This window comes from Bufo gargarizans, chromosome 3 (assembly GCF_014858855.1).
Source record: "Bufo gargarizans isolate SCDJY-AF-19 chromosome 3, ASM1485885v1, whole genome shotgun sequence".
Lineage (NCBI taxonomy): Eukaryota > Metazoa > Chordata > Amphibia > Anura > Bufonidae > Bufo > Bufo gargarizans.
The window spans coordinates 372,271,999-372,297,663 of NC_058082.1; the positions used below are offsets into that span (position 1 = coordinate 372,271,999).

Sequence of the window (25,665 nt, forward strand, 5' to 3'; positions counted from 1 at the left end):
ATGCCTCGGCAAACGTATATGTCACTGCAGAGGAGAAAATCCCGTCTTGCAGCGCCGCATACACCGACTTGCGTGTAATCTGACAGCAGCGCAATGCTTCTGTCAGAATGCACATCGGTGCTGCAGCTAGTAGATCGGTTGGTCCACCTGGAAGGTAAAAAGACAAAAAAAAAAAAAGAAAAGAAAAAACCAGGCCACAACGCAATAATTTTATTAACTTTGGAACAGAACATGTAACTTTAACTTTTTGAACTAAACATTAACGTGTTTGCTTACTGGTGTTTTTTTTTTTTTTTACCTTTATAGAACAAACCTCTCCTTCCCCATGGGTCAATGTGCAAAGCGCAAATCGCCCAAAGATGTGGCAAAGTGCGTTATGCACTTTGTCCCATGTGAAAGGAGACGTTTGCAGCAGCTGTGAGTGAATGGGCCCTAATAGCCCTGTGTGCCTATCCTGGTGAGATGATCCCTATGCTAATAGTGTACCTGTGAGTGGTACTTCCGGAAACACTCTCCAAAGCATAGGGCAGGGTGGTCCGGACAGTCAGGACAGAAATAGCGGGTGTCACGCCTTATTCCACTCCTGCTACAGACACGACATTTTTTTCGGGGTGGCGGTCGGTTTGAGGTACCAGCAACGACACTGGGGAAGTGTCGCTCGTGTAGACGGCTAACTACACTGGTGGATGGGGCCACGGAACCTCCTGGATACAGGAGGTTCGCGATGATCTCTTCCTGAAATTTGAGGAAGGATCCAGTTCTCCCAGCCTTACTGTAGAGAACAAAACTATTGTACAGAGCCAATTGAATTAAATATACAGACACCTTCTTATACCAGCGTCTGGTGCGTCGGGAAACTAAATACGGAGCCAACATCTGGTCATTGAAGTCGACCCCTCCCATGTGGAGGTTATAGTCGTGGACTGAGAGGGGCTTTTCAATGACACGGGTTGCTCGCTCAATTTGGATTGTCGTGTCTGCGTGAATGGAGGAGAGCATGTAAACGTCACGCTTGTCTCTCCATTTCACCGCGAGCAGTTCTTCGTTACACAGTGCGGCCCTCTGCCCCCTTGCAAGACGGGTGGTAACGAGCCGTTGGGGGAAGCCCGCGCGACTAGTTCGCGCGGTACCACAGGCGCCAATCCGTTCTAGAAACAAATGCCTAAAGAGGGCCACACTTGTGTAAAAATTGTCCACATAAAGATGGTACCCCTTGCCGAATAAGGGTGACACCAAGTCCCAAACTGTCTTCCCACTGCTCCCCAGGTAGTCAGGGCAACCGACCGGCTCCAGGGTCTGATCTTTTCCCTCATAGACCCGAAATTTGTGGGTATAGCCTGTGGCCCTTTCACAGAGCTTATACAATTTGACCCCATACCGGGCGCGCTTGCTTGGGATGTATTGTTTGAAGCCAAGGCGCCCGGTAAAATGTATTAGGGACTCGTCTATGCAGATGTTTTGCTCTGGGGTATAAATATCTGCAAATTTCTGGTTAAAATGGTCTATGAGGGGCCGAATTTTGTGGAGCCGGTCAAAAGCAGGGTGGCCTCTGGGACGGGAGGTGCTGTTATCACTAAAGTGCAGGAAACGCAGGATGGTCTCAAATCGTGTCCTGGACATAGCAGCAGAGAACATGAGCATGTGATGAATTGGGTTCGTGGACCAATATGACCGCAATTCATGCTTTTTTGTCAGGCCCATGTTGAGGAGGAGGCCCAGAAAAGTTTTAAATTTCGGAAACTTGGACTGGTTTCCACCGGAAAGACTGGGCATAAGAGCTTCCCGGGTTAGCGGTTATAAATTGTGTGGCATATCTGTTTGTTTCGGCCACAACTAAGTCTAAAAGCTCCGCAGTCAAGAACAGCTCAAAAAATCCCAGGGCCGAACCGATCTGAGCTGTCTCAACCCGAACTCCAGACTGGGCAGTGAAAGGGAAAACTACGGGTGCGGCGGAAGTTGGGGACTGCCAATCAGGGTTTGCCAGCACCTCTGGGATTCTAGGGGCTCTACGGGCACGTCTTTGCGGTGGCTGCGACGGGGTCACTACTGCACGTGCCACCGTACCAGCTTCAACTGCCCTTCTGGTGCTCGCTACTTCACCAGGTTGTACGGCAGTGCTGGTACTAGGTCCAGGAAGGGCTTGGCTGCTGGTGTATGCCTCACCACGTAATCCGACAGCACCAGCCCCACTCTGCTGCTCTTGAAGCGGATCCTGCGCAACCTGCGGTCTAGCGACACGGGGCCGGGTACGCCTGCTGCTATCAGGGACCTCAACCTCCTCGTTCGAACTTTGGGTCAGAGAGCCACTGCTTTCTACAGGTTCGTATTCTGACCCGCTGGATTCATCAGATGAGGGTTCCCACTCCTCATCCGACTGGGTCAGAAGCCTGTAGGCCTCTTCAGAAGAATACCCCCTGTTAGACATGTGGGCAACTAAATTTAGGGGTATTCCCTGAGACTACCCAAGAAAAAAAAAGCAAGCCTGTCTTACAAAGGGGAGCCTAGCGAAGTACCGGAGGCCGCTGCGGTTGATAAAAAATATCAAAACTGATTTTTTTTATCGCCGCAGTGCGTGTAAAGTGAATGTGCAGTGATCAAAAAAAAAAAATTTTTTGGTCACTGCGGTGGGGCGGGCGTGGGCGAACGCACGTGTGGGCGACCGATCAGGCCTGATCGGGCAAACACTGCGTTTTGGGTGGAGGGCGAACTAAAGTGACACTAGTACTATTATAGATCTGATCGTGATCAGTTTTGATCACTTTCAGATACTATAAAAGTACAAATGCTGATTAGCGATACGCTAATCAGCGAATAACGGACTGCGGTGCGGTGGGCTGGGCGCTAACTGATCGCTAACTGATCGCTAACTACCTAAAACCAAGGGACCTAAACTATACCTAAAACCTAACGGTCAATACCAGTGAAAAAAAAAAAAGTGACAGTTTGCACTGATCACTTTTTTTCCTTTTCACTAGTGATTGACAGGGGCAAGAATGGGTGATCAAAGGGTTAATTGGGTGCTGGGAGGTGATCTGGGGGCTAAGTGTACTGTAGTGGGTACTCACAGTGATGATGTGCTCCTCTGCTCCTCTCCTGGAACCAACCGACCAAAAGAAGGAGCAGAGGAGCACAGCAGCCATATAACCCCATCATATTTACTAATATGATGGGTTATGTGGCTTCTGATTGGTTTTTTTGAAAATCATCAACCTGCCAGCCAATGATCGTGGCCGGCAGGTTGATGACGAACTTCTTCTTTGAATTTTGCCGGCCCGCGATGCGCATGCGCGGGCCGGCATACCCGGAAATCTCGCGTCTCGCGAGAGGACGCACCGGCGCGTCCACCCAGAACAGCACGACCGCCGCGAAGACCCAATTCTGCGTACGGCGGTCGTGAGGAGGTTAATCAAGAGGCCAACTGTCGGCCTGTCCTAAGCAAATATGGACGGGGCAAATATGATTTTATTTATTTATTTTTACCGCTATTTAGGGAAAATCTATTCTCTACCATGAATCACAAGGAAATTCGGCTACAAGGCATATCAAGTTTTCCCTAAAATTCGGATGTAATGGAGCAAAGTGAATTACTATATATATTTATATATATATATATATATATATATATATTATATACACACACACACACACATACAGTGACAAGCAAAAGGGTAACAATGTTTAGAACTTTTGACTTTCAGGCTCCATATCTAATCATCCACTACAGCTTTGAACGTAAAACTACCAGCATTTTTTTAGACAATCATCTTGGCTATCTCATAGGACTTGCAACTACATATTTAGCATATGATTACTTATGCAGATTCTTGTCATGTAACTGCATTGTTACTGTTTTGCTTCTAAAATTCTAAATGTATTATTTTGTTAGTATTCAGTAAATCCACCTCTGGCTTTCAACACTGACTGAATCCTTCTGGGTATGCTCTCGATCATATTCAAGCATGTCTCAACCGAAATCTGTTCCCAGGTCTCTTCTATACGTTCCCAATGTTTGTGCACACTAGTACAAATACAGTTTTTTCTGCCAACTCTACCCACAAGTGTTCAACTGGGTCTAAGTGTGGGGGCCAATTTAGTACCTCTACTTCATTGTCTAAGAACGATTTCTTTGCCAATCTCAACATATGCTTCGGGACATTGTCCTGCTGGAACAACATGTCGTACTTTTCATATCCATAGTACTCGAGTGAACAAAGTAACTCGTTTTGTAGGATACTCACATACAGCTCAGCATTGAGACCACGAACGATCCTGGTCAAGTATCCAACGCCTTTGGCTGTGAAACAACCCCTTATCAGGCTTCCTCCTCTGAACTTGACAGTTCCTTCAATTTATCGACCTGTTAGCCCCCTTTTCCCTCGTCTCTTCCAGACCTAATTGTACCCATCAGAGCCCAGTCTGTTGTCTTTCGCCACATCGCTGCAAATCACCCATTTCCAATCTTCTACTTTTTTGCAAACTCAAGTCAACGCTTCTTATGACGATATTGAAGTTGAGGCTTCACCTGTTTTTGGGCCACCACTCCAGACTTGTGTAATGGGTGTCGCAGAGTGCTTGCAAAGTCTGTGATCTCACTATTATGACACATAGGAGCCACCTCCACTGCCGTGTTTGTCGTGCCACAACTGATATGATAAAGGCGACTTGTTGACTGATATTTTGCCTGGCTCTTGGCTTTGGAATGAATGTAGGGACTACATTTCGTATTATTCCAACTGTCTTGGCACTCACATGATGCAGCTTGGCAATCTTCTTGGCCGAAATACCACTATTGATAAGCTGGATGACGCCGTTTCTCTTTCCTTGGGAAATCTTGTTCATGACTGCTCCTGAATTCGAGCCAGAATTGGGAATCAACCTAATAACACACGTTGTGCTCAAAAGCGATCAAATAATCACACGTTCAAGCCATGGATTCTTTAGAGCAACAAGATGGACTTAAAAAAGTGAATATATTTTATACAAAAAAATCATTAAATGATTACATAAAACATATATATAATAAGACAAAGTAAAAATAACATACAAAACCGCAAGAATGAAATAAATGGGAGAAAAATACTGTGAAATCCTAGACTTACTGCACCCTGGGAGAAAGGGCAAAATACACAATCAGCTTGGCTGTAACTTAGACAAAAGCTACCCTAAAAAAACTTATAAAAAATACATTCAAAAGGAGCAAGATGAATACACCGAAAAAATGCCTTACAGGCAAAACAAAGAAAGATGATGAAAAAACAGAAAAAACGGAAAGACATCTAAATCTCATTACACAATACAATACCTCAAATAAAGCTATTCGTGCAATACTAATAAAATACCTTGCAAATTATATCCCCAAGAAACCAATCATTACGTATAGGAGAGCCCCCACAATTAAGAGCACTTTGGCGCCGAGCAAGCCGAAACAGAATTTTATTGCACAAAAAAGCACCACAAAAAACCTGTAGGCAGCTTAAAATGGGAAATTAAAAGTTGCCTCTGCTATAGCATGATTGGACATAACCGCACAACCTTCAACTCCCCAAAAAATGGCGCCACCTTTTCTATAAAGTACCATCTAACATGTCAAAGTAGCTATGTTATATATTTGATTGAGTGTGAGTGCGGCCTTCAATATGTAGGCATTACATTGCAGTATGAATCAACACAGATATAATATAAAAAATCTGTGCCGAAACATAGCATCTCAAGACACTGTGCAACCACAAAAGAAAAAAAAAAACACATTCATTGGAGGGTTACTCCAATCGACTTTATCCCGGAGAACCCATACAATAGATTCAGTAAACTTCAGAGGTATACTGGATATACCAATTAGGCACTTTGACTCTGTATGGTCTTAATGAGATTAGTGAAACCGTTCTTTAATTTACTGATCTAGACACCCTAGGCACAAAAGAGTTAAATGGGGTCCTTTTTATTATTTATATTATTATTAATTTTATTAAAATGAAAAGGAAAAAACTAAAATAGAGACGACTAGAGCAGTATTTTAATTCTAGGTCTTTTAGTAGTCCCAAAACTGATGTAATTTTAATATAATAGAAAACCCAGTGACGCCTCATACACATGCAAAGGGACGACTAATGATTACTGGAAATCCGAGAGAATGCAAAAATCTGACATACTATGATATACCGCCCACAAACGTTGCAGCCCAACACATGGAGATGTGGTAGGCAAAACTCCAGCCAACATCACACATCTTATTTCACCCTGCCTACTATCCACACACCTCACTGGCATCTGCGATGCAGGTTCTCAATAAGCGAACATAGCCACTTCCAACTCAAAACCAAACTCCGCCCACATACATTGCAACCTTGTACCATAGTTATCGGAGTCGGAACCCCTGCCCGAAGTACACACCCTTTGTTCCCGCCTACCATCTACACCCCCTCCAGGTCCGAACTGACACAGACATTGCAGCCGCATACTCGAGGCAGAACCCTTGACAGATGTGCACACCTCACGGCCCCAGCCCACGGTCTCCACCCCTTCCTAGGCAGTGGCGTACATACCATGGTCGCAGGGGTCGCAGTTGCGACCGGGCCCGGCACTCCAGGGGGCCCGGCCGCCTGTGGACCCCCCCCCCCAGGCCGCTGGCAGGGCTCCCGCTGTACTCACATGTAATGGAGCGCTCTGGTGGGGCCCGGCATGAAGTACAGTGGCAATTTCGGGCCCCATCAGAGCGCTCCATGCCACCATTACATGTATAATATGGGGGGTGGGGGGGCCGGAGGGTCAAGTAAGGGGGGGGGGGGAGCACGCGCTGACACACACAGACGGCCGGCAGTTCCGTTTCTATAGTGAAGCAGGGAAACCTCTCTGCTCCCTGCTTCACTGATCTTCAGAGCTCAGGAGCTCCCCCTGCTGGCCCCAAATCGCGCTGCTGCCTGTGGGAGGAGACATAAAAACCCGGCAAGCTGCCTACTCTCATCAGGGAAGAAGGTAAGTATGTAAGAAGTTTTTTTTCTAATGCTGCAGACTGGGGGCAGGGGGGCAGGGGGGCAGAGAGGCAGAGGGGCAGGGGGCAGAGGGCAGGGGGGCAGAGGGGCAGAGGGGGGGGGGATTGATGGGAATAACTAGAGTGAGGGGGCACAAAAGTTGGCATCTCTACTGAGGGGCACCTAATCTGCCATAACTAATTTGAGGGGGCACCTAATGTGGCATAACTACTGTGAGGGGGCACATATAAAGGCATAACTATGAGGGGGCACATATGAAGGCATAACTACTGTGACGGGGCATGTAATCTGGCATAACCAATGTGAGGGGCACATATGTGAGCATATCTAATGTGAGGGGCACATAATCTGGCATAACCACTCTGAGGGGACACATATCTGGGCAAATTTACTTTGAGGGGGCACATAACCAGGCATAAATACTGTGAAGGGGCACATAATCTGGCATTATTACTGTGAGAGGACACGTAATCTGGCATAACCACTCTGAGGGGGCACATATGTGGGCATATTTACTTTGAGGGGGCACATAACTGGGCATAAATACTGTGAGGGGCACATAATCTGGCATTACTACTGTAAGGGGCATATAATCTGGCGTTACTAGGTGAGGGGCACATAGTCTGGCATTACTACTGTGAGGGGGCACATAATCTGGCATTACTACTGTAAGGGGACACATATTTGGCATAACTACTATGAGGGGGCACATATCTGGGCATAATTACTGTGACGGGAACAAAGGTGGGCATAACTACTGTGAGGGGCCACAAGGTGGGCATTAGTACCGTGTGGTTGCACTTAGGGGAAATGTCCTAGATTACCCTGCTACACATTGGCATGGCTCAGTCTTACAGGCCAGCACAGCGCCCCCTGCTGGTGATTTCACAGGGGCAGTCACCATCCCTTCCTTATGTGATTAGTCTTTTTTTCTCACCACAGGGTCCTTGTTCTGGATCCAGCGGACATCACGCCGACGCCAGCGACACCCTGGATGAGGTAGGACCAGATTTTATTAGGACTGGGTGAGTGTAGCCATGCATTGGGCTTAGGGCTCTTTAACACAAGCGGATCCCGTGCGAGGAATCCGCTGCGTAAATGAGAGCCAAGCCCAGTTCCGGACAGCAGAGACACAGAGCACTAACATGACTGATAATGCTCCGTGCCTCTCTGTGATCTCTTTACTACAAAATCACAGAGACATAAAGTTGTCACCGTGATTTTGTAGTAAAAAGATCACAGTCAATCATGTCACTGCTCCGTGTCTCTGCTGTCTAGAATGGGGCTTGGCACTCAGTCACGCCGCGGATTAGCCGCACGGAAAGAGCCCTTAGTAAAAAAATCTGCCGGTTCTTTGCAAAAATGTTTGCACTGTGGCCCATAACACTATAGTTACACCACTGGTAGGGGAGGTAGTGGGGGGGGGGGGGGGCTAGGAGGCAGGTTGGGGGGGGGGCCCCATAGATCCGTTTCGCACCGGGGCCCCATGGATTGTGTGTATGCCACTGTTCCTAGGTCTGAACTGCCACAAATATTGCAGCCTCATACTTACTGGGGGCGGAACCCTAGACATAAGCACACACCCTAGGACTCCTGCCTACCGTCTCCGCCCCCTCCAGGTCCGCTCTGACAGCAGCTGTAAGAAGGGATCATATCAGCTGCAGTCGCAAAGTGACATCACGAGATGGCTCCAACGTAACACAACAAGACCACAAACCTGAGCGCTGACATAGAGAATCATTGAATTAGGAACAATGTGAATGGCGTACTATAAACCACCAACTTACTACTGTATGCCACTGTTTCCCTTCTCCTCCTGCCCCCGAACCCCGCCCCCCTCATACCCGAACACAGCGTGCCAAAAACAGAGTTTTTAAATATGAGATCACACTAAAACAGGTTTTATGTTTATGTATAAGCGTTTATTGTCCTGATGAAGGGGGCTGTTCGCCCCTGAAAAGAGTTGACTTTGAATAAAACTTTCTTCATCAATATTATCCTGGTCCTAAGTCCATCTGCTTCAGCGCCAAAAAAAAAGGGTCCGATCTTCTACTCCACTGACGCACAGTGTGTAACAAAGTTATGTCCATGCAACATTTTTATAGATTCAAGGTTGGTTTCCTATTTCTGATTGGCCCAGCTATTGACTATACAAATCCCAGTTCTTCTATTGGGTGGAATTAAAAGAGGTTTCCGAGATTTTAATACTAGTGACCAATCCTTGGGATAGTTTTATACAAAAATTTGTTCGCTAACAGTCGGTTGCTGCTGCTTATAGGGTTCCCACCCCAAGCAATATTTTTACAAACATTACAGCAGATAAAAGGTATTCTCTGTGTTTTTCTTTTATTTTGTTTTCAACAGAAGCAAAGTAACATACGGCAGTGCGTGTAAACGTTTTCGGCTATGCAAAGCCTTCTTCAGACAAAGAGATTACAAAAAATAATAATAAAGCCATATGTAAATACTATATTCAAATAACAACATATTGTTATAGAATAAGAAAAAGATGAAATAAAATAATATATGAAAATAATATGAATTACACATGTCGACACCATGAAATCTAGATAATATAGATAGTATGGATGTTCGCTTGTCCGGATCTCGAGGTTGTTTGGAGCAATAGCCACTTTTCCATATAGGATGAAACTGCGCCGTAGCCTCTTACGCATCTCGCAGTGACATAAGATCAACTAAAAATCATATGTTAAGGATCAGACATCCAATAAAAATCCCAATACCATAGGTCCAATGTATACATCAATTTAATAAAGCTGCCTTCATTAGTGCTGCATTCAATATTTTTTTTTTACTTTCTCGCAGCTTACCAAGCACATTTTACTTATTTGCAAGAGCTGGTAAAGCAGTAGAAGAGCCTATAGCTCAATAGTAAGATTTCTGCCTTTAAGAACCAATAAAAACCTTAACAAAATGTATTTGTAAATCCTATTTAGGACAAATTTAAATGATGGACCTTGATGTCGGACTTCCCTCAGAGTAAAGAGGAGTTTTAGAGTTACTGTGTATTTGTCTGCTAAATGACATAGTTTAAGAAAATCCACAACTGCTTAGAGATGAGAATATAGCTGAATAGTAAGGCTTCTGACTTATAAACATTAGTCTTTAGCTTCAAGACCAGACCCAATCGAAACCTTAAAAAACAAGAAATAGAATTTTTATATATTTGAAATATGTGGGCAGAACATGTGTGTTGTCTGCATCTGTATGTCAGTTCCACATCCCAGCCCCGTTTTACAGACAGAGGCCTGGGGCGAGGTAATGGAACTGGGGAAGGAATGAAAGGAGGGACTAGAATAGTTCATAAGGAAAGGTGAAGGGGAAAAAATATACATAAACCTCTAAATTGTATGTATACTAATGCCAGAAGCCTGACTAATAAAACTGGGGAACTGGAATTAGTGATATGTGAGGAGGTCTACAACATATTGGACTGGGCAGTTAACGTAAAGGGTTACAGTCTGTTTAGAAAGGATCGCCAAAACCGGAGAGGGGGAGAGGTCTGCCTTTATGTAAAGTCCGGTCTAAAGCCCACACTCCCGGAAGATATCTGTATAAGTGAGGGATATGTGGGGTCACTGTGTATAGAAATACATGGAGGCAAAAACAATAATAAAATAATAATAGGAGTTTATTATAAGCCACCTAATATCAGAGTCCACAGAAAATCTACTACTAAACGAGATACTGTAGACTGAGGCGGCAAATTATGAGGTTGTTATTAGGGACTTAAACTACCCAGATATAGGCTGGGAAACTGAAACCTGTAGATCTCAAAGGAAAGAGGTTCTCAGCAATAACCAAAGACAACTACCTTTCCCCAACTGGTTCAGGGCCCGACTAGAGGGACGGCCATACTAGACTTCGTATTTACCAATAGACCTGACAGAACAGCAGACGTGCAGGTTGGGGGACACCTGGGAAATAGTGACCAAAAAGTAATAACCTTCCAATTGTCATTCAAAAGAGTGTTTCTTTTCTGGGTTAAAATGGCTGTATGTAGGTAAGTAACTGGCTCACTATCAGATGGTACACACTCAGATTGGGTCACCGTCACTAGTGGGGTACCTCAGGGGTCAGTATTGGGCTCTATTCTCTTCAATATATTTATTAATGATCTTGTAGAGCACTTGCACAGTAAAATTTTAGCAGATGACACTAAACTGTGTAAAGTAATTATCACGGATGAGGACAGTATACTGCTACAGAGGGATCTGGATAGATTGGAGGCTTGGGCAGAGAAGTAACAGATGAGGTTTAACACTGACAAATGTAAAGTTATGCACATGGGAAGGAATAATGCAAGTCAGCAATACATACTAAATGGTAAAACACTGGGTAACACTGACATGGAAAATAATTTAGGAATTTTAGTGAACAGCAAACTAAGCTGTAGAAACCAGTGTGATAATGGGTTGCATCAAAAGGTTCACAGATGCCTGTGATAAAAACATAGTCCTGACACTTTATAAATCACTTGTCAGACCCCACATGGAGTACTGTGTAAAGTTCTGGGCTCCTGTAAACAAGGCAGACATAGCTGGAGAGGGTTCAGAGATTGGCAACTAAAATACTAACTAGAACGGGTGGACTACACAACCGAGAAAGATCAAAATTAGAGTTATTCAACTTAGAAAAAAAGACGACTATGAGGAGATCTAATAACTATGTATAAAATATATCAGTACAGAGATCTCTCCCATTATCTACTTATCCCCAGGACTGTGACGAGGGGACATTCTCTGCGACTGGAGGAAAGAAGGTTTGTACACAAACATAGAAGAGGATTCCTTACGGTAAGAGCAGTGAAACTATAGAACTCTCTGCCTGAGGAGGTGGTGATGGTGAGTTCACAAAAAAAGTTCAATAGGGACCTGGATGTATTTCTGAAGTGTAATAATATTATAGGTAATAGTTACTAGAGATAGGTTGTTAATCCAGGGAGTTATTCTTTTTTACCCTTAAAGTAAGGAAATTTGGCTTCTACCTCCGTTTTTTTTTTTTTGCCTTACTCTGGATCAACTTGTAGGATAACAGGATGTCTCAAAGTGGGCAGTTTCCTATGGATCCCTTCAGCTTCAGATTACAGAGCCTGTACTGTCCCTGCAGTCTCCATATGCTCACCCTGAAGTGTGTAAAAAAAAATAAAAAAATCTCCTACAGTCTCCCTATCCAATATTCCACAATTAAAGGCTTCTTGAACACTCTCTCTAGTACTTGTCATGCCTCTCCCTATGCTCAGATCACAGTGAAATTACAGAGACCATGGGAGATGAGGCTTTTAAAGGGCTGTGATATCAAAGGGGATGGCCATCTGCTGACTGACTGCATAGCATTACGGGTCATATCATGTTCCTGGAGTTTTTACTTTCACTTTGTAGCATGTGTAGCTGCCATTTTAGGAAAAAAAAACTATTTATTGCCACGAAGCGCGAGGAAATTCAGATTTGTTGCAAATCAAATTTTTCCTAAACTTCGGATCAAATTTCACTTCAGATGCTCCGAGTTCAGATGCTCAACAGTAATTGTCAAACTCGCTTACTGCACTCCTCGATAAATTTCTTGAGGTATGTAGTTTCCAAAATGGGGGTCACTTTTTGGTGGTTTCCACTCAAGATGTACCTCAAGGTCTTTTCAAATGTGATTTTCAAGCAAAATCTACCCTGCATAAGCCAAATGATGCTACTTCACTTATGAGCCCTGCGGTGTGCCCATACAGCCGTTTACAACAGCACATAGGATATTTTTGTAAACTGCAGAATCAGGGTAATAAATATTAACCCCTGACTGCCATATGGCTATATATGTGCTAACTACACATGCCCCGTGCAGATAGCACATGTATAAACATCGACAGCCTGAAAGAGAGAGAGCACAGCTTCACTGCTCTCTGCAGCGCTTCCCCGAGATGTACCAGGCTTCCTTCTTCTGCCCAGGGATAACTGAGCCTATAGCATCGGTTTCTAGGCAGAATAGTATCTGTTGACCACCACAATTGTCCAATCGTGGTGGTCATATGTTTACATGATCCAGCGCTCCCTGTCCTTATTTCAGCCTCCTTCACTTCACAGCGCGATCCAGTGAAGGAGAGAGTGAAGATACAGTAAAACACTTCTTTATATACATAGTATAAAGATATATACTGTATCATCTCCAATATAATCTCCTTTGCCCCAACAAGTTAGTAAGGTAGTAAGTCGATATAAAAAGTCTACACACCCCTGTTAAAATGTCAGGTTTCTGTGATGTAAAAAAATATGACAAAGATAAATCATTTCAGAACTTTGTCCACCTTTAATGTGAACTATAAACTGTACCACTCAATTGAAAAACAAACTGAAATCTTTTAGGTGGAGGGAAGAAACAAATAATAATAACATAATGTGGTTGCATAAGTGTGCACACCCTCTAATAACTGGGGATGTAGCTGTGTTTAGAATTAAGAAATCACATTCAAAATCATGTTAAATAGGAGTCAGCATACACCTGCCACCATTTAAAGTGCCTCTGATTAACCCCAAATAAAGTTCAGCTGCTCTAGTTGGTCTTTCCTGAAATTTTCTTAGTCACATCCCACATGGTCCACAGAGAGCTTCCAAAACATCAGAGGGATTCTCATTGCTAAAAGGTGTCAGGAGAAGGGTACCAAAGAATTTCCAAGGCATTAGACATACCATGGAACACCGTGAAGACAGTCATCATCAAGTGGAGAAAATATAGCACAACAGTGACTTTACCAAGAACTGGACATCCCTCCAACATTGATGAAAAGACTAGAAGAAAGCTGGTCTGGGAGGCTACCAAGAGGCCTACAGCAATATTAAAGGAGCTGCAGGAATATCTGGCAAGTACTGGCTGTGTGGTAAAATCTCCCGTATTCTTCATATGTCTGGGCTATGGGGTAGAGTGGCAAGACGAAAGCCTTTTCTTACAAAGAATCGCTCATCAAGCGAATGCCAAGAGTGTGCAAAGCAGTAATCAAAGCAAAAGGTGGCTACTTTGAAGAACCTAGAATATGACATATTTTCAGTTGTTTCACATTTTTTTGTTATGTATATAATTCCACATGTGTTAATTCATAGTTTTGATGCCTTTAGTGTGAATCTACAATTTTCATAGTCATGAAAAAAAAAAAGAAAACTCTTTGAATGAGAAGGTGTGTCCAAACTTTTGGTCTGTACTGTATATAGCATCTTATCTAATGTGTCATCCACAGATCCTCCATAACAGTGTCCCTGTGCTGTGAATGGGGGCCGGTATCTGGATCTATAATGGCAACGGGGCCCGATGCAGTCACTGTATTCTACTACACTGGGCCCCACTCACTGTAGTATAATCATATCTAACTTGTGGGTATTGTTAAAGTATTCAAATCCTCTTAAATCCAGCGCTGTACTCCTTCTATTAACTTCTTGGCAGTCAAGAGGCCGGACGGGCGCTCGCAGCGTAGCTCACTACGCCTGCTTCATTCATAAAGTCGGCGGAGCAGGTGCATGACGTAGCGAGCTATGCTGCGAGCGCCCGCCCGGCCTCCTGACTGCCAAGAAGTTAGTAGTAGTACAGCAGCTGGATTTAAGAGGATTTGAATACTTTAACAAAACCCACAAGTTAGATATGATTATACTACACCGGGCCCCGCTGCCATTACAGAACCAGAATGGCAACTAAAGTAATAACTGGAATGAGGGAACTACAGTAGCTTGAAAAATTATCAAAACTAGGGTTATTCACTTTAGAAAAAAGACGACTCAGGGGAGATGTAATCACTATGTATAAATATATCAGGGATCAGTACAGAGATCTTTCCCATCATCTATTTATCCCCAGGACTGTGACGAGGGGACACCCTCTGCGTCTGAAGGAAAGAAGGTTTGTACACAAACATAGAAGAGGATTCTTTACTGTAAGAGCAGTGAGACTATGGAACTCTCTGCCTGAGGAGGTGGTGATGGTGAGTTCACTAAAAGAGTTCAAGAAGGGCCTGGATGTATTTCTGGAGTGTAATAATATTACAGGCTATAATTACTATAGAAGGGCCGTTGATCCAGGGAGTTATCCGATTGTCTGAATGGAGTCGGTAAGGAATTTTTTTCCCTTAATTTTAGGGAAAATTGTCTTTTACCTCACAGGGTCATTTTTTTCCTTCCTCTGGATCAACTTGCAGGATAACAGGCCGAACTGGATGGACAAATGTCTTTTTTCGGCCCTATATACTATGTTACTAAAAACTGTATATGTGAATTCACTTAAACCTCATTAAGACTTCTGAAAAAACAGTAAAATAAGGTAAGACATATTTTCCGCTAATTCAAAATTAATTTTTTAACGCCAATTTTTTTTTGTACATCTTCTCTCCCCCCCCCCCCCCTTCCCGCCATTAAAATAAACTACTGGAACCACAGTGCTTAGATGTAAATTGAAATCAAAGGGTTAGGTCCTAGAGAGAGACACTATCCACGGTAGCTACTCTGTTTTGTAGCTAATGCAGATTACTGGAGGTCTAGAATGAAGGGACCCCCATTATTAAACCATAATGTTTTGAAAATGTGTTTTCTGAAACAGCATGCTCTTTTCTGCATGTCTGTAGTGTTTGTTCCTCTGCAGAGCTGTAACATATGGCTTCAATTTTCTGAAATAAACTGTGTATGAGGGTATGTAATGCATATATCACAAAATGAAGCCCTATGTATATATCAGCAAATTATTTCACTACTATATTATAAAGGTTCCTATAGGTGTACTTGAAGGTTTTTTAAAAAAATATCTGCATCAGCAAAAGTTTATTAGACAAACCATCGCTGTGTCCTTCTCTTTTGCAGCCTGAGGCCTCCTAGCTATTTCTATGCAAATAACAACCTTGTGGTTTATATCTTATTATTTCCACTGGAGCTGCAGTGACATGACCTGAGATGTGTGTGAGGTGTTCCAAGAGAAGGGAAGTGAGCAGAGAGAGAGAGAGGAATAGAGACAGCGCTCAGTGAGGTGTAAAAAAAATATTGTCAGGAATGAAAGAAAAAATGTGCAGGGATAATATGTTTATTTCAGCCCCTTCAATCCCTCTCCACCTCCGCCTCCCTTTCCATGCTAGACAGCACCTTTTAAAATTCATTGGACGTCAGGCGATCATGCACAATCCATATGCTTTCATTTTATCATTTGCATTTTATGCCTCCTGGCTCTTTATGTGCTGATAGTTGATGTGGCTACCATTCAGGTATTATCATTATTTCAATTTCAAGGGGATCAGCAGGTTCATCAGAAAAAAAAAAGGAAATAAAAGGTGCAAAAAAATAAAAAATAAAAATAAAAGATATGTTGTTGGAGCCTACATTTTTTTTTTAGAAAAACACGCCTATAAAATACAATTTAAAATGAATCCAAATTGAGACAAATTGAGACAATGAAAGAATACAATCATCTATCAAGTGTAATTCAGTGTAAGATTACACTAGGATCTAAGAAATAACAGCAATATACCGATGATACAGGCATGAAAAAAAATGTGAAATAGTGTCATTTGAATTTCTAGTAAAAAAGATCAACTTAAGCAGAATTGCATTATTCTGCAAATTAGTTTTAAAAGGCATCTGTCAGCAGGTTTGTACCTATGAAACTGACTGATCTGTTACATGTGTGCTTGACAGCTGAAGGCACCCGAGTTGGTCCCATGTTTACATGTGCCCGCATTGCTAAGAAAAAGTAATGTTTTAATATATGCAAATGAGCCTCTAGGAGCAATGGGGGCGTTGCCTTTACTCCTAGAAGCTCTGCTCTCTCTGCAACTGCCACACCCTCTCCACTTTGATTAAAAAGAACAGGTGTTTTGACATGTTCACTGCCTGGCCCTGTCAATCAAAGTGCAAAGGGCATGGTAGTTTCAGAGATAGAGTCTCTAGGTGTAATGGCAACACCCCTGTTGCTCCTAAAGGCTCAAAAGCATTCACTTGCGCGTTTACTTGCCTAAAATACTATCACAAAAGCTGTTAAGTTGAAGCTAATGTAAAGACAAAACCTTATTACATATACAGAATGAATATCACTAATGCTACTTTCATACTTGCGTTATTAATTCCGGTATTGAGATCCGGCAGAGGATCCCAATACCGGAATTAAACTGATCGGTTTTGATTTTGCACATCAGGATGCATCCGTTCAGTTAGGATGCAGTTGTACGAAAAACAAAACGGGGAGAAAAAAAAGGATCCGGCACTAAATACATTGAAAGTCAATGGGTGATGGATCCATTTTTTTTAGTCTCCAAAAAAGGGATCCATCACCATTGACTTACATTGTTTTCAGTGCTGGATCTATTTTTAAGTTTTTATGGCCGGACACAAAACCGCAGCTTGCGGAATGCTTCTGGAAGGGAAGACATCCTGATGAAGCCTGAATGGATCTCTTTTCAGTCAGAATGCATAAGAACTAAGCAGAAATGTTTTTTTTTTTCCAGTACTGAGATCTGACAGATTTCAATACCGGAAAACAACAACGCAAATGTCAAAGTAGCCTAAGATGTTTTCAGACAACCAGTCAGCCCTAAGGACTTGTCTGTTTTAGGGGTTAATCCGGTAAATATAATGATGACCTAACAGATCAGCAGTTACAGAGAGCTGCCGCGCTCACCACAACTCTCATGAGAGCAGCCGGCTCCCGACAGTTTTCCAAGCACTGTGACGTACATGGACTATGCTTGGTATTGCAGCTCAGCCCCAAGTCACTGCAGAAAGAAAGACTATGTAACCGATGTACTGTGATGTTACAGAGCGCTGATCCTTTCTAACAGCTGATCGAATAACCAGATGATAGGTCTTCAATATAAATTACAGGATAACCCCTTTGAATAATAGTATTCCCCATAATTTGAAAATCCTGTAGCATATTTCCTTCGAGCTATGCCTTGTTGCCAATTTATTTATACATTTCCAGGATGAATTAAAAGAACGGTACAACACTTGTTAAGAAAATATGCCCCACAATTGTTATTAACCCCTTCAAGTGACAGACAGTTTGGACCAAATGCCGGAGCCTCATTTTTCAAATCTGACATGTGTCACTTTATGTGGTAATAACTTTGGAACGCTTATACTTATCCAGGCCATTCAGAGACTGTTTTCTCGTGACACAACATACTTCATGTTAGTGGTGAATTTGAGTTGATACGTTTTACCTTTATGCATAAAAAATAAATAAAAAATTTGCTGAAATTTTTGAAAAATTCACTATTTTAAAAATTAGAATTTATTTGCTTTTAAGACCGATAGTGATACTACATAAAATAGTTACACTCTACATACCCTATTTGTCTACTTTGTGTTGACATCATTTTGTTATTGTCATTTTATTTTTTTAGGAAGTTAGAAGGCTTAGAAGAACATTCAAAAAAAAATTTAGAAAAATTCCAAAACCCTTTTATTAGGACAATTTCAGTAGAAACCACATTTTATAAATTACACCCTTCAAGTTATTCAAAACTTCTATAATACATAGTAATACCTCCAAAAATAGTTATTACTTTACATTCCCCATATGTCTACTTCATGTTTGGATCATTTTGGGAATGATATTTTATATTTTGGGGATGTTACTAGGTTTAGAAGTTTAGAAACAGATCTTCAAATTTTTCAGAAATTTAAAAAAAAAACAATTTTTAGGGACCAATTCAGGTCTGAAGTCACTTTGTGAGGCTTACATAATAGAAACCACAAAAAAATGACCCTAATATAGAAACTACACCCCTCAAGGTATTCAAAACTGATTTTACAAAACTTTGTTAACCCTTTAGGTGTTGCACAAGAGTTGGGATGAAATTTGACAATTTCAATTTTTGGGCAAAATTTCAACTTTAATCCATTTTTTCCTGCAACAAAGCAAGGGTTAACAGCCAAACAAAATGCTATATTTATTGCCCGATTATGTAGTTTGCAGAAACACCCCATATGTAGCCATAAACTACTGTACGGGCACACAGTAGAGCGTAGAGGGAAAGGTGCACCGTATGGTTTTTGGAAGCTAGATTTTGCTGGATTGGTTTATTTACACCATGTCCTATTTGAAGCCTCCCTGATGCACGCCTAGAGTAGAAACTCCATAAAAGTGACCCCATTTTGGAAACTACGAAATAAGGTGGCAGTTTTTTTTGGGACTATTTTTAGGGTATATATGATTTTTGGCTTATCTATATTACATTTTTGTGAGGCAAGGTTACCAGAAATAGAAATTCTGAAATTTTATCTCTATTTGCCAATAACTCTTGTGGAACACCTAAAGGGTTAACGATGTTTGTAAAATCAGTTTTGAATACCTTGAGGGGTGTAGTTTCTTAGATGGGGTCACTTTTACAGAGTTTTTACTCTAGGTGTGCATCAGGGGGGCTTCAAATGGGACATGGTGCCAAAAAAGAAAAAACAAGGCCATCAAAATCTGCCTTCCAGAAACCATACGGCGTTCCTATCCTTCTGCGCCCTGCCGTTTGGTCATACAGCAGTTTACAACCACATATGGGGTGTTTCTGTAAACTGCAGTATGAGGGTAATAAATATTACGTTTTGTTTGGCTGTTAACCCTTGCTTTGTTAATGGGAAAAAAAAACTAATTAAAATAGAAAATTTGCAAAAAAATAGCTTTTTTGGCACCGTTTATTATCTTCACCGTTTATTATGTTCATCTGAGGGGTTGAGGGGGTATTTTTATAGTGCAGATTCTTACGGACGCCGCAATACCTAATATGTTTACTTTTTTTATTTATTTATGTATACTATATTATCTTTTTATAAACAAAAAAAAACAAAACATTTTAGATTCTCCATAGTCTAAGAGTCATTTAAAAAAAAAAGTTTTTAGCCGATTATCTTAGGTAGGGGCTCATTTTTTGTGGGATGAGAGGACGGTTTTATTGGCTCTATTTTGGGGGGCATATGACTTTTTGATTGCTTGCTATTACAATTTTTGTGATGTAAGGTGATAAAAAAAAATTTGCACCGTTTTTATTTTACTTTTTTGACCTTGTTCATCTGAGGGGTTGGGGGGTATTTTTATAGAGCAGATTATTACGGACACGGTGATACCTAATATGTCTAAAAAAATATATAGTTTTAGTGTCTCAAGTCTGAGAACCAGTTTTTTTTTATCCGATTGTCAGTGGCTAAATTGGGATATAAATTTAGTATTCCATGGAAGTGTGGTACTCCCTGAAGCAACCAATAATGCAGAGGCCCAGACGATCGGGGCACGTGTCACATTGAGTAGTGGTGTCCTTCCGTATCCCCCTACTTTGACACACACTGCACTTTTTTGGGGTCCGTCCTTTCTTTGCAGTATGGGGGACCACACCTGGAAAGTGTTGGACAGGCATGATCCGGGTGCAAACAGTTCCCAAGGTACTCCAGCCTGCTCTTTACCGGTCAGAAAAGAACAGGGCCTTAAGGACTGCCTCATAGAACTGAAGGAATGTCCCTGTGTTGCCAGCGCTCCGGAACAGCACAAAAGAGTTGTACAAGGCAACCTGTACCAAGTAGACCACAACTTTTTTGTACTATGCCCGGGTTTTTCGCATGGCGTTATATGGCTTAAGGACTTGATCAGATAGATCAACTCCTCCCATATACAGATTGTAGTGAACGATACAATCGGGCTTGAGGACCGTTGCCATGGTACCTCGCACAGGGACAGGAGTGATGCCGTTACCATGAATTGTGGACAGTAGGACATCCCTCTTGTCCTTATATCTGACCAACAACAGGTTTCCACTGGTAAGGGCACGGGTCTCATCCCTGGGGGTAGGTACCTGGGGGGGGGGGGGGTAGGTAGGGAGGCCGCATTGTTTTTTCCGCACAGTCCCACAAGCGGATGTAGATCTGGCGGCGAGGGACTGGAACAAGAGGATACTAGTATAAAAGTTATCCACATACAGGTAGTAACCCTTATCTAGCAGTGGGTGCATAAGGGCCCACACAAGTTTCCTGCTAACACCCGGAGTGGGGGGACATTCTGGGGGTTCAATACGGGAATCTCACCCCTTGTACACACAAAACTTGTAAGTGTACCCTGAGGTACTCTCACAAAGTTTGTACAGCTTCACGCCATACCTCACCCGCTTAGAGGGAACATACTGGCGGAAAAGGAGTCTCCTCTTGAAAGCAATGAGAGACTCATCAACTGCGACCTCCCTTCCAGGTACATAGGCCTGTACAAATTTGGCCCCAAAGTGATCGATAACTGGCCTGATTTTGTACAGGAGATCATAGGCAGGATCACCTTGGGGGGGGGGGGGACATGCTGCATTATCTGAATAATGCAGGCATTTCTGGATGGCCTCAAACCGGGAGCTTGTCATTGCCGTACTGTAAAGTGGGGCCTGGTAGAGGATGTCCCCACTCCAGTAATGCCTGACTCTAGGTTTTTTGACTAGGCCTATATGCAGCACGAGGCCCCAAAATGTCCTCATCTCGGCTGCACTGACCGGGGTCCAGCCACCGGGCCTAGCCAAAAAGGAGCCCGGGCGTTGAGCAACAAACTGTTGGGCATACAGGTTTGTTTGCTTCACTATTAGATTTACAAAGTGGTCACTGAAAAAAAAAGACTAAAAAAGTTGTATTCAGTGAAGCCCACTGTGGAAATCTGGATTCCTGATTAGCCTGCAAACTCAGGAATCACGGGCTCAAAATGCTCTGGGATATACTGTGGCGAAAGCCACTTCGCCACGGTGTTTTGGAGCGGGCTGTTTGCCCGCCTCCTGCCCCAGGATTATGGCCCACACTAACTTTGAAAGAGAAGATAGACCGGCCGCACAGCTTAAATCTGTGAGTACTCTCCTGGACATCCCCAAGCCGATCCGTTGGGATCAGACTGTGTATGCCGGCTTGGTTCTGGGGGAGCATTGTGGCAAACCTAGCCACTTCTGGACTATAATGTAAGAAGGTTGTCCGTACGTTTGAATGCAATATTTGGGCATGTGGTATTGTATATTGCTACTACTGCCCCTTTTAGACTGGGTAGCAGATTGCATTCAGGCTGTCCTACAGACTATGTATGTTACTATGTGTTCGGTTACATTGTATCTGTGTATGCTGGGGGTCAAGTTAGTCCATTACGTTTGGTAATTGTATTTTGTGGATTACGTCTCAGACAATGCTTATTGTGCTGGTTAATTACGTCTCAGACAAGGCTCATGTGGTTCTGTGTATTGTGTTACAGACAGAGGGGAGTTTGTGTACAATGGCTGGGGAACTGTATAAATATACAAGCTTGTGAATAAAGCGAGTAGTTGACTCCCAGACTGTGTTTCGTCCGGTTATTGGGAGGATTGGGAATATTGCCGTACTGCTCAGCGCTGACTGTGGATTTACCTGTTATACCAGCGGAGATCGTGGATTCTAATATTGCACTCCGCTACATATACCAGACAAGTTCACCGGCAGGGGGCTCCGGTGGATTTAACTGGTGGGCCGGAAAACTAGTACGAGCCCCAGAGCTGCTCGTACAAGGGTGGGCCACAGGGTCCCTATAATGGCAGTCCCCTTGCTCCGCCGCCTTGGGGGCTCATCATCATTGCTAGATGATGAGGAGGACGTGGATGACAAAAGGAAAGTGGGGTCATCCTCGTCCTCACTGGGATTCTCAGACTCGGGAGGCAAGCTGGGCGTATGCCTCCTCGGCCGAGAACATCCGGCGGGCCATAGGGGAGTGTGTGTCTTCTTGCGTGTTAAATCATAGGCAGGATCACCTTGGGAAGGGGGGGGGGGGGGCCTGCTGCATTATCTGAATAATGCAGGCATTTCTGGATGGCCTCAAACCGGGAGCTGATGATTTACCGTCCGAAGTTGATCAGCGGTGGGGTGTGCGATGCGCTAACAGTGGCCGGATGCTAAGAGTGCCGGCCACAGTCAGCGTAAGCATACAAAAAAACAAAAAACTGCTTGCGCCCCAAAAAAGTTGTGGGGGGAGGGGGGCAGGTGTGCTGGCTCTGATGATCGATGCAGCACTCCTCTCTCCTCGGGCTCCCGGACACAAAAGGAGAAAGAGAGGAGCGCTGCAATAATTTGAACCTACCGTCCGCCCAATGAGAGCGATCCGGAGAGGTGATGTCACCATCACCACTCAGGATCGCAGGATGGTGATTGGTGGTGTATTATTGACCTGCGATTTGCTGCAATAGCCTATACGGGGGGTCAAAGGACCCCTCGGCGCATTAAGCCAAGGTGCCTGCTCAATGATTTGAGCAGGCACCGGGTTCCGATCACCGCCCGCCGAGCGGCTGTCATCGGAAATACACAGGACGTAACGATACACCCTGTGTCCTTAAGGATCGGGAAATCGGGGCGTACCGGTACACCCTATCTCCGGAACAGGTTAATTCCAATTTCCTGTAACACAGCAAGGGTTAACAGTCAAAAGAAACCTCAATATGTATTACCCTGATTCTGCAGTTTACAGAAACACCCCATATGTGCTCGTAAACTGCTTTATGGGCATATGGCAGGGGGGAAGAGGGGCGTAGATTTTGCTGGAATGGTTTTCAGGTCACATTTGAAGAGACCCTGATGTACCCCTAGAAAGAAAACCTCAAAAAGTGACTCCATTTTGGAAACTACACCCCTCAAGGAATAAATTTAGTGGTGAAGTGAATGCTTTGACCCAACAAGCGTTTCATAGAATTTAGAAACACGTGGCTGTGAAAATTTGTTATGCATTTTTTCCTGATTATGGCAACACCTCATACGTGGTCATAAACTATTGTTTGGGGGCACGGCAGAATTTAGAAGGGTAAAAGCGGCATCAGGATTTTCTAAGATGTCATTTGATGAAATTAGTTTAGGGCCCATAACATTTGTATTTTTTCACCAATGTAGCTGTTTGGGGACTCTTTTTTGCGGGATGGGCTATAGTTTTTATTGGTATCATTTTGGGGTACATATGTCTTTTTGATCACTTTTTATAAAAAAAAAAAATTGTGGACATAAGATGACAAAAAACGCAATTCCATAAGTTTATTTTATAGCCTTCACCACGCAGGATTAGTAATATGATACTTTTATAGATCAAGTCCAATTATGTGTAGTTTATTTAATTTTTTTATTTAATTTTTTTAATGACATAAAAGAACGAATATGAGAAAAGACAAATTTTATTTTTATTTATTTATCAAGACCCATTTGGATCTTCAAGATCCAGAGGGCCTGATGGCTAAACAGTGCATTTCAATAGTCATCTATTGCAATGCACTGTATAGTCAGTGCTACACTTACACTAAGGCTGATCAGACCCTCAGGGTCTGATCTGCCTTAGGCTGGTTTCACACGGGCGTTGCGGAAAAATGTGCGGGTGCGTTGCGGAAACACCCGCGATTTTTCCGCGCGAGTGCAAAACATTGTAATGCGTTTTGCACTCGCGTGAGAAAAATTGCGCATGTTTGGTACCCAAACCCGAACTTCTTCACAGAAGTTCGGCCTTGGGATTGATGTGTTGAAGATTGTATTATTTTCCCTTATAACATGGTTATAAGGGAAAATAATAGCATTCTGAATACAGAATGCTTAGTATAATAGCGCTGGAAGGGTTAAAAAAAATAAAAAAGTTAACTCACCTTATCCCCATGATCGTGTAGATCCCGGTCTGTTCTTTAGCTGTGGGCTGAATGACCTTTGGTGATGTCAGATCACATGCTCCAATCACATGGTCCATCACCATGGTGATGGAGCATGTGATCTGACATCACCACAGGTCCTTTAGCCACAGCTAAAGAACAGACCGACCGGGAACTAGGCGATCATGTGGATAAGGTGAGTTAACTTTTTTTTATTTTTTTTAACCCTCCCAGCACTATTATACTAAGCATTCTGTAGTCAGAATGCTATTATTTTCCCTTATAACCATGTTATAAGGGAAAATAATACAGTGAATAGACTGTCGCCTAGAACCTATGCGTGGAAATCGCACCGCATCCGCACTTGCTTGCGGATGCTTGCGATTTTCACGCAACCCCATTAATTTCTATGGGGCCTGCGTTACGTGAAAAACGCTGAATATAGAACATGCTGCGATTTTCACGCAACGCATAAGTGATGCGTGAAAATCACCGCTCATGTGAACAGCCCCATAGAAATGAATTTGTCAGGATTCAGTGCGTGTGCAATGCGTTCAACTCACGCATCGCACCCGCGCGGAAATCTCGCCCGTGTGAAAGGGGCCTTAGGTACATGGTAGCCCAGACGCCTTTTGAAAGGCGCCCAGTTGCCATGGCAACCATCGGGCCGCTGCCATCATAGCAGTGGCGGTCCGACGCAACAGAGAGGAAACTCCCTCCTTCTTAACCCCATGGATGCCGTGGGCAGCTGCTGACCGCGGCATCTATGGGGTTAAACGGCCGAGATCGGTGCCAGCACCGATTTCGGATGTAGCAGCAGACACTCTCTGCTAATGGCACTCCTGAGCTGCTGCCATCAGAGCCGGCACAGAGGACATTATAGAAGGGGGCATCTGGGAGACAATGGAGGCAATGGCGTGGAGATCACAGCCTGAAACCGGCATTTTTCTCAATGAAACGCTCCGATTGGGTAATCCGCAGAGACTAAACAATCGGAGCGCTTGCTGGCAAGGGACCACTCTGATTGGATTGGTCCCTTGCCGGCTTCCCAGTGTCTCTGCTCTCCGGGAGAGC

The 25,665-nt window shown here is 43.4% G+C and overlaps 1 protein-coding gene across 3 annotated transcripts in view; it reads right to left on the reverse strand.

Annotated features, from left to right (window-relative positions):
- Window positions 1–25,665, reverse strand: part of ACACA (acetyl-CoA carboxylase alpha) — a 932,629-nt gene that overhangs the window by 245,332 nt on the left and 661,632 nt on the right. The window contains exon 45 of one of the 3 annotated variants that reach the window (XM_044288113.1): window positions 10,024–10,144. The exons of the other annotated variants lie outside the window; for them this stretch is intronic. Within the exon in view, the coding sequence (XP_044144048.1) occupies window positions 10,109–10,144 (36 nt within the window). The 3' untranslated portion in view covers window positions 10,024–10,108. Of the gene's footprint in view, window positions 1–10,023; window positions 10,145–25,665 lie in introns of those variants that run through there. 3 annotated transcript variants of the gene reach the window in all.